This window comes from Sprattus sprattus (genome assembly GCF_963457725.1).
Source record: "Sprattus sprattus genome assembly, chromosome: 13".
Taxonomy (NCBI): domain Eukaryota; kingdom Metazoa; phylum Chordata; class Actinopteri; order Clupeiformes; family Clupeidae; genus Sprattus; species Sprattus sprattus.
Window position 1 is genome coordinate 14,475,126 of NC_137911.1, and position 9,682 is coordinate 14,484,807.

The window sequence follows — 9,682 nt, forward strand, 5'->3', positions numbered from 1 at the left end:
AATGACAATGTTTCAGAATTACTGGATGTTTACATTTTGCGCCATATGTCCACCATCTTTGGCCAAATGAACATTCATGTGCATAAAATCCTTTATTTGCTGCTGGTGTATAGGTTACCCTTTCTATTTATATTTTACAGTGTTCATCAACGTATTCTTAATGGGACTTGACTGTGTTATCCCTCATCGATAAAATAAACACTGTTAACACAATGGCACACAGATGTGACAATTGTCATTCAAATAGGCAGTAGCTACTCATTTCAGCGGCAGAAAAGGCGGAGGCAGTCGCTGACAGAAAGTGGACTAGTTTTCCCGCTGGGGAATTTCCCATCCACGTGTCTAAATAGGCGGGATCAAAACAAACATTTTGATTGGTTGTCAGGACTTCTGGCTTAATTCTTAAAGGTATAACAACTCAATTCTGCGGTGAGCAACGTATATTGTGGCAATACATATTCGTTAAATGGTCAATTGGAGATTATTGAGATCAACTTGACATTTTACATCTGAAACATTTAACAGAATGAGTTATGGTGTATGATTCAATTGTCCTGTGGCTGTAACCCTAAGTTAAAATGACATCCGTGATCGTGATAATTAAATAAATTAAAAAATGTATCGAAAAAGACAAGACTGACAACATTGGCTATTAAACTGATATTAACAAATTGTAACTGTGCAATTCAGTGCGATGCTACTGTGTCTTTAAGGCTGATTTATTTACTTCGTGACGTTTAGTCAAAGGGAGGAGTACTTTTTTTCTTCTGACGTCGACGAAGATGAAATGGGCATGCCACTCCACTCACAGCAGAGAAAGAAGTTGAGCAGCGATAAGCACGACCTTGCCTGCGTCGCCAACAATCGTGATCATACAAATACATTTCTGACAAGGAAATACCACGACTGGGAGGACTTACCGAGGTATTATGAAGAACCTGAGCAAATTATCAAAGGCAAAGACGTAACGTTAGTTTCTTCTTTCTCAGGTTTAAGTATGATTGTACATTAACTGTATCATTTATATAAATATTAGTCTTACAGCAGCATTATTAATTTCGTTAAGTTATGACAATGCGAATAATGCTTGCTAGCTCGCTTGCTAACGAACTTGTCTTGCTGGCTACATTAGACATAATTCGTTTTTTGTCATGCGGTGTTGGACAACGGATGTTTAATCAGTGGATTTTGTTATTCCGTATTTTGATGACCCTGTTGACAGACAATATGTTGATTATTCAATCTGAAAAAAATATCCAGCTAGAGTTGACAAGTGTGGCATGGAAATTGTGTCTTCGGCAAGGTTCGGTAGGTCGCCTCTGTAGGGGCAAGTACCAACTAGCCAGCGGGCTAGTTACCGGTAGAAACGTAGCGATAGGATAGCTGTAACGTTTATGTTTGTCACTCGTCCGTCTGACAGTTCATACTAACTTTATAACGGGCTCGGTACGGGTTACGTTATAGGTTGTTCAGTGTAGATAAACTTGATTTTAAAGGACTGATTTAGCTGTTTTGTTAAGGTTATTTGACAAGGCACCTGCATAATTACCACCTTCCTTGTTTGTTATCTCATGCAGAGATTTGGAATACACCTTAACAAAATCTGTAACGTTTTCTGACTTGCTTGAAAATGCTGAAAGCCTGAAACTATTCAGCTTGGCGGATTAGACGGTTCGGTAGAATTTTGTGGTCGAGTCCTAACTCGGTGGTAGCCGTGGATTCTCATGCTCCTCTACACTAGAACCCAGCAACCTTTGATAAGTTAGCACACCACTATCGGAATGGGAAAACTCCCTCCTCCCACTGCATCTTTGTTTTCATGTCAAGCGAAAGCTGATGGGGCACGGTTGTTAACTAACTTAACTTGAATTTACTAGGAAATAGGTCTAACACTGCGTAAATAATAATACCATAGTTGTCATTAGTCTGCGTTAGTAGGATAGTGTTTTGCTGCTTAGTCACTCTTTTAAACGTTAAAGACTTACGCACATTTGATTATCGTTAATATCATCAAGACTATGTCAACTAAATCTGTGTTGATTTCCATATACTTAAAAAGTTCTGGTTTTGGGAGAAAAAAAACACGGAAGTTAAATTTGCAAAGTAAGGTACCTATCGATAGTAAAGTTATGTATCTGACTGCGCGCAATGTGTTCACTCGGTTTACAACCGTGTGTCTGCCCCAGGAAAAGTCAAGAAACGGTATCTATCGTAACGGTGGGTTTTGTGAACAAGTACAACTTAATCCCTGCTGGTCGGGTAGTTAAATTGTCACTTTGTGCCGTTTGTTAATACGACTAGTTTATATATTGATACACTGGAATCACCGAAATGTGACCGTCCGTTATCCACCCGAAACACTTGCCCGTAGGGAGGCAGGGTACAAACAAGTTAGAACCTACCAAGTTAACGTAAGCGGTAACTGCCAATTTACCATTACCGTGGGTGACACAGCTAGCGAGCTAACTTTTCAAGCCATGCAAAACATGGAACTTCGTTCGCTTCGTTCGTCGTTTACCTTTTTTTTTTTTTTTTTTTTTTAAATATCATCGTGACTTGGTAGACGGATAGATAAGGAACACACAATGCATTTACCGTAGTCTGTAACCATTTATCCACATACAGAAAGGTAATCTCGACGTCGGGCTGCCGTGCAGGGTAGATTTTTTAGCCAAGCTGTCATTTCCTGAATCTTGTAGTGACAAGCAGCTATCATGAGTAGGCGAGTACTTGCTATTTTCGTTGACACCGCCAGCCAGGGGGTGGTGTTTTAACATTTTTCATGTTGAACACTTTGTATCAAAGCCATATCCCCAATGGCAAAGCTTAGTTGGGGGAAAAAATATGTATTTTCAAATTATATGTGACATTTTTATAATGGCCCTATGTGAATGGCTGAATAGTTGCTATCCTCTCCCAAACGAGTCGAGAAATATGTGCTCTCGTGAGCGGGCGTTCCAAAAAAAATGATGTAATATGATGCTGCGGCTGCACTCAGCGCGTGCGGTAGCCTTTCAGGCGACGAAGTCCACCTTGTGTGTCGTTCTTAAACACAATTAGCTAATATTTGACTTAGCAATCATAGCCCGAGGGCATCTCTCAAGCTTATCTTTCCTCGTTAACGGTTAAACACTTCCAAATGAAATGTTTAACCGGTTGTATGTTTCACCATCGCTTACTTTGATTCAGAGCTGGTGACACTTTGTTATGCTGGCAGTTCAACACATGTTCAAATGTTGACCACAACAATTCCTGTAAAAAGGGCAAGTAGTAAATGTCATGTTTACATGTGTTCACTATGGTTTTGACGCCTGTTGGTGCTGATGTGTGAGATCGACATTTTGGGGACGTGGGTGTGTGCTTGTGAGAGTTGTCTCTGTGTGTCTGTTTCTATTAGGAGGTTAGGGGGAGTGAGAAAGCAAGGGTGTGAAGTTGGGGGTTGGAGTCAGAGACTGGCAGGATGTCTGAGGTTGCAGTGAGTAGCTTGTAGGCATGTTTTGGAGAACTGTTTAGCTGAGGACATCACAGTAAAGTTGTCAGGGTGGGGCTTATCAGGTTGGAATGGATATATTTGAAAGTATTGATTATTGTACAACCTGTGTGCGAGTGTTTGTGTATAGGTGTATGGGAATGAGTATGACTGGCCAAAGGCGTGAGCAAAATTTTGTGTGTGTGAATGAGTTTGTCTTTCTCAGTGAATGTGTTACCTTGTCTTCAGCTGTTTTAATGTCTGTTAGGGAAAATGCGTGTGTGTGTGTGTCCTCACATGGGCAGCGGGTCAGTGTGTAGTGAGTAGAAGGCAGCAGAGGGAGCTGTATGTCGCTGAAGCGCTGAGTCTTGTGCCGTGCGCTCAGGAGGAGTCGCAGACAACGGCCCTGCAGCACTCGCAACTTGGCAATGGCCTGCAACGAAACCCACCGAAACTTGCATTTATCAACTTCAAGCAGCCCGGCTCTTAAAACCTTTTTCTGTCGTCGGCCTTGTCCAGCCAAACGCAAGGACTGCACGCTGGATTTGTAGAACCATATGCAATATGCACACAAATGGCATGGAAATACGTTGTCAGAATGGCAGATGGTTCATAGGAAACAGATTGTCTAATGGAATTACCATCATTTATTAAAAGGCAAGAGAAAAGAAAACAAAAGGAAGTGCCAGGGTGACTGCAAAGCCAACACACACACACACACACACACAACCTCAGCTATTGGCAGGCTGACAGATGTGTAAAAGTGTTTTGTAAAAAAGAAAGAAAGAAATTATTAAAAAGCAGTCATTATCCATTCGCAATGGATCATTTTGTACTAGAAAACTGCTGACAACTGACCGTGCCATGTCATGAATTTCTTGTGTGTTGCAGAAGGGACATACGCTAGTTCACTGTCAGTGTCATGCCTCTCAATTTATGGCTTTATTGTGCCAAAGGGAGAGGGGGGTGGCCCCTCATTCTCCTCATTTCGCTCGATGTTATTTGCGCTGGAATGGCCTTGTGATGGCTGCCTCCCTCTCTCTGTTGGCACTAGACGGGTAAACAATATTACTGAAGTAGTGAATGCTGATCTTGCTGTCACTCACGGAACATTGAGGCTTTCCAGAGGACCGAATGTAGCCGCAAGACCTCAGTGCTGAGGAGGAAGAGAGAGAGGGAGAGAAAGATGGATGACCAGGCTCCCGCCAAACAGCAGCCTACGGTTAGGCCTAAATATAGCACTACGAGTCGCCCAACCACAGGCAAACGAGTGTGTGGTTTCGTCGTGGTGACAACCTCTGCTATTTAAACCGAATCACACAGGGGCCTTGCTAAAGCCACACTAATTTCCACCCTACTATTACTTTGCTGAGGAAAAAAAGCTTGAGGTGACTTTTTTTCCCTCCATCTTCAGAACCCCGCCGAAACCCCTGAAAATCAAAGCTGGCACAACACTGGACCTGTTTGTTTTGTTGTTTTGAAGTGGCACCTGAAACGAGACATGTCACACTTTTAGGTTGCGTCACTCCAGAAAAGTGAAAACTTTTAAATATCCCTTTACAGGGTTCTGTAACTTTGAAGTCACAATGATGAGGCCCGTTTGTTTCTCTTCTCTGATTGGTTACAAGACGCCCATCTCTGGGCAGCCTGTCTTGGTGTGGATAAAGACTGGCAGCTAATTGGTTGTTGTTTGTTGCTTCTCTCCACTGATTGGCTGCAGGCAGCCCGATTGCGGGGAAGTTCACATGGAGGATGAGGACGAGGATGTTTTTCAGGACTCTCTTTGGCACACACCCTTCAGGGAGATAAAGGAGGTCAAGTTGGAGAACAGGGCCACCCAGACACCCAGCCCCGCCCTGTTGCTAGGCAGCGGCATGCTGCCTTGTGGCCTGGCAGAGGAGCCAAGACGACTCTTCCACGGTAAGACGAAGCCCCCCCAAGCAAACACACACACACACACACACACTACTCGCAGATAAATACAAAGATACATTTCCTTAAAAAATAACTTGCCCCTATTATAAGGGGTGTTGTGTTTGTGGGTGTGCCCTTTTCTAGGAATGACAATTCTGCTGTCAACACTCCATCAGGCTGTTTTTGACACTTACCAAAACAGTGTAGACTTGCTACTTATCACAGCTCTTGAATCAGGAGGCTTGATTTATTGAAATCTGCTTGCTTGTTGCAGGAATAAAGAATCAGCAACTACTGTCAGCTTTGTTGTTCTCGTTGCTGGATGTAAAACTGCCTTGTGTTTAAACCTCACGATGCCAAAACAAATCAATGTCAAATGCTGTAGTTCAGAGCCTGGTAGAGATGGCTTCCTCCCTCAAAGAGTGAGCGAGGCGCATAGAGAAAAAAACAAGAGAGTGAGCGAGAGAAAGAAAGAGAGCCAACGTACGCGAGTGTGAGGGAGACTAGGCACCTCCGGGCCAGCTAGTGCCTTCTCCTGTCATAGCCTGAGGCCAGGCGCCACTGAACCGCAATGGCAACACTTTTACGGCCGCTCGTTTGCCGCCCCGTGGCTCCAAGGCCCTCCCCTCTGGCGTCTGCCGGTCTTGGTCACGACGGCTTTTATTACCTGTGGGCTCGCTCGGCTGCTTTGCATTGCAAACAACCATTGGCTCGCTGCCCTGGCATAACCTTGGCAGACACAGGAACGCTAGCTGCCTGGCTGGCTGGTGGACTGACTGGCAGGGAGCCCTTGGCTTGAGCCCGGCAGGAGGGGCAGATGCCGTGCCCTGGATGTCGGTCATATTGTACGGGGTTGTAAAGCTTTTAAATGAATGGTTTAGGAACTGATTTTAGCCCTGATATCTACCTAGTCAGGAATGAAAATGGCCAGATGATTTAGCTGTCTCTGTCAAATGACTGCAGTGTGTGAGGGAATTGTCATGAATGTGTGCCAGGAGCAGGAGCATATACAATAAAAGAGATATGGATGTACATTTACCTCATTTATTCATTTAGCGAACAAAAAGTGTATTACAGTCTTTTGCAGATATGGGGGCCTACATTTTTCAATAGCATGAGTTCCCCCTAGATATCAAACCCATTTACCGACCTCTGTACCTTGCTCTACCAGCTACAGTTTCACAAAGTCAGATTTATCTGGAGTATAGTTGAAAGGTCACTAAGTTGACTTTACCCTCCTGTAACCTGTCACTGTCCCAGTCCGTCCTTCACTCTCTCGAGCGTTTCTCGACTCGTGGGGCAACTTCCTCAGAGTGGCCGTGGCACGCAGCCCCCTGTGACTCACGTGGCTTTCGAAAGCACGATTTCCTTTTACACTCTACAAGTATCCTTTGTGTCTACTGTTTCGTCTAACTGCACGCCGCTCTGTCTGATTTGAATTGTTATGAAACCAGGCAAACAACATGTGACCATGGAGAAGTCTGGTGTAATTTGTGCTGTCTAAGTTATGTCAGAGCAGACAGTTTGGGGAGACATTGTTTTCCTGTCATGAAAGCTGTGGGTATGATTGTGAATTTGTCTGGGGAAATACTTGGAAAAGGTGTACCTGTCAATTTTATTTCATAGTAAAATTCAACTGGAAAGACTCTAATCTTGGGAGATGTGTTAAGCTACTTCATTAAGCTTTGGTTGCAGCATAAAGTTTACTAGCGATTAGTAGAATAGCTCTATCTGACATAATCAATATTCTGTGTGTGTTGCTCTTTTTTAATGGCAGGTAACGCAGCCCTGCGATTGTCCCATTTTGAGCGTGAGGGTGAAGCCATGGCCGAGGACCAGTGGGGACCCGCCGATCGCCCCCGGCAACCAGCAGCAAGGAGTGTGGAAGTGGAGATAGGCCAGAAACTGCAGATGATCGGAGATCAGTTCCACCAGGAACATCTACAGCTGGTATGCAAACACACTAGTGTCTCTCTCTCTCTCACACACACACACACATACACACACACACACACACACACACACACACACACAGTCAATCACTCACACTGGCACTCATGCATTGTTGAGGATGCTACTTTGAAAACATAGCATTGGAAGCTACCAGTTACTTCATGCTGGAAGAAGGTGAACAACAGCAAATTTACCCTAGAGTAAAAGCTAGTCTGTAGCTAATCTAATCCAAAGCTACTTAGAAAAAGTAGTTTAAACTCATTTGTCAATTTGATCATTAATTTTTTTAACAATGTACATGTGTTAAGGAATTATAACAAATACAATACAAAATGTCACATGCCAGAGACAAAACCACTCAATCGAGTTTATTTCAAAAAGTGCCTTTGTGTTCACAGGTCATACATAAACCAAAAAATACCCCACTTTTCATGGGAAAGTTCAAGGAATATTAGCTTTGGTTTTGTATACGATGCACATCAGTCAGACACCTACCTTCCTGAAACTAGAGTCCAAGTGGGGGCCATGCATCATGGAAGATTGCTCGGTTAGCTGGTAACATCTGAAATAGCATGCCACAACTTCTGCGAACATTTGTTAATAAATATTCGATATTTATAGCTAGTCGAACTAATGAAACAGCAAAGATTGTTTTATGCTTCCATCACACCTAAAAGCATGTCCTAACAATTGAGAAAACACAAGTGCTAGACATACGTACTTCTGCTGATTGGACTTAAGTCAACAGTTACATTTTTCATTGAAGCAGTTTTTTATGAAGACAGTGTATTCACACAGGGTTTTTTTGGCTCCTGAGTCACGTAGAATCGGGTCCAATTTTAGCCTGTATGTGTGTCCTGGGCGGCGGTGCTGATGTGTTGACTCAGGTGGTTTGTCCATCAGCTGTGGCTCGGAGTGGAGGGGGAGGGGGAGGGGGATGGGGTGGGTGTTGTTGCCATGTCCCGGAGCCGCGGACATAAAAGAGTGTGGGTGAGAAAGAGGGAGACAGAAAGGGAGGGAGAGAGAGGTTTTGTACACATCCATAGTAATGCATCAAATAATGCACGCAGTTTAGATTTGGGCCGTTTGCCCATGTCCCTTGCAATTACCCAAAGATCATTCAAATTCTGGATGCGCTTAAAACAATCAGATCCCCCATCTTACATCACAAGGCACTGCTTGTTTATTTAGCAGAATCTGAGAAAATATCATATCGAGGAAATAGACCCAATAAAACTTGAAGAAATCCACAAAGATTATAGAGTTGCCTATATTTCTCAGTGGCTAGACAAAGTCCAATCTAACAAAAAAACATGAAGTTAAACAGAGAATACCACTTAGCAGAACTTGTCAATCTGAAGCAACCACACACTATATGTCAAACAAAATACTGCTTGGGTGATCACAAATTACAGATAGAAACAGGACGTCAGAAAAAATCCAGGCAAAAGAGACACCAGCACCATTCTTCCAGAATGTCCTAAATATCTTTCACTAACTCAAATCTCAAATAATAAGTAGTGCTTTCGCTTCATTTTATTTTTCCTTCCTTTTTTACCATTATTATTATTAGTAGTTATTTATACTGTATGTATATAAAAATAATTATTAATAGCAGTATTTTAGTATTTTGTTCTATGATCTACATATGTCAATAAAGCCTTAGAAATGAAAAACGGGAATTGAGAGGGAGAGAGTGTGTGAGAGGGAGAGAGAGAGGGAGAGAGAGAGGGAGAGGGAGCCCAGTGTGAGCCACAACTTGGCTCATGAACCTCCCGAGACTCGATATGTGAGCAGGACGTCCCCTCCTCTTTTATTCTCCCTCTTTCACTCGTTTTGTCTTTCTTTGTTTATTGTTTTCATTCTTAATTTCCATTCACTCACTCATGTTTTCCACCCTCATGAACCACCCTCATGAACTCATTACCACTCTCTTGCTCTCTTATTTCACTCTCTCTCTCTTACCCCCCCCCTCTCTCTCTCCTTCCTTCTCTCTCTCTTCCTTCCTTCTCTCTCTCTCTCTCACTCTCTCTCTTACCCCCAGTGTCACCTATCCCGGAGTGTTTCCTGTTTATCGCTCTGCACACACACCCCCACCCGCCCGATCCTTCACTGGGTGTGTGTTTTTGTTTGTGTTAATGTTCTCAGCAAAATATACTACTGGTGTGGTGGCCATCCTTGATGAGGATGAGTTGCAATTTCTAACGGTCAGGTTGCCTTGAGGCATGATTTAAGCTGCCTGAAAATCAGGGGAGCACGGTTTTCCGCTTCAGCCTCACACACACACACTCTGAACCTCTTGCCTCTCTGACACACACTTGTGTAGTCTCACACACACATGCACAC

At 43.4% G+C, this 9,682-nt stretch overlaps 1 protein-coding gene across 1 annotated transcript in view; it reads left to right on the forward strand.

The window, feature by feature from the left end:
• Positions 1–843: 843 nt before the first annotated feature.
• Positions 844–9,682, forward strand: part of bmf1 (BCL2 modifying factor 1) — a 15,911-nt gene continuing 7,072 nt past the window's right edge. Inside the window, exons 1-3 of the mRNA XM_080850404.1 lie at positions 844–924; positions 5,190–5,389; positions 7,161–7,333. Coding sequence (XP_080706530.1) covers positions 5,215–5,389; positions 7,161–7,333 — 348 coding nt within the window. The 5' untranslated portion in view covers positions 844–924; positions 5,190–5,214. The remainder of the gene's footprint in view (positions 925–5,189; positions 5,390–7,160; positions 7,334–9,682) is intronic.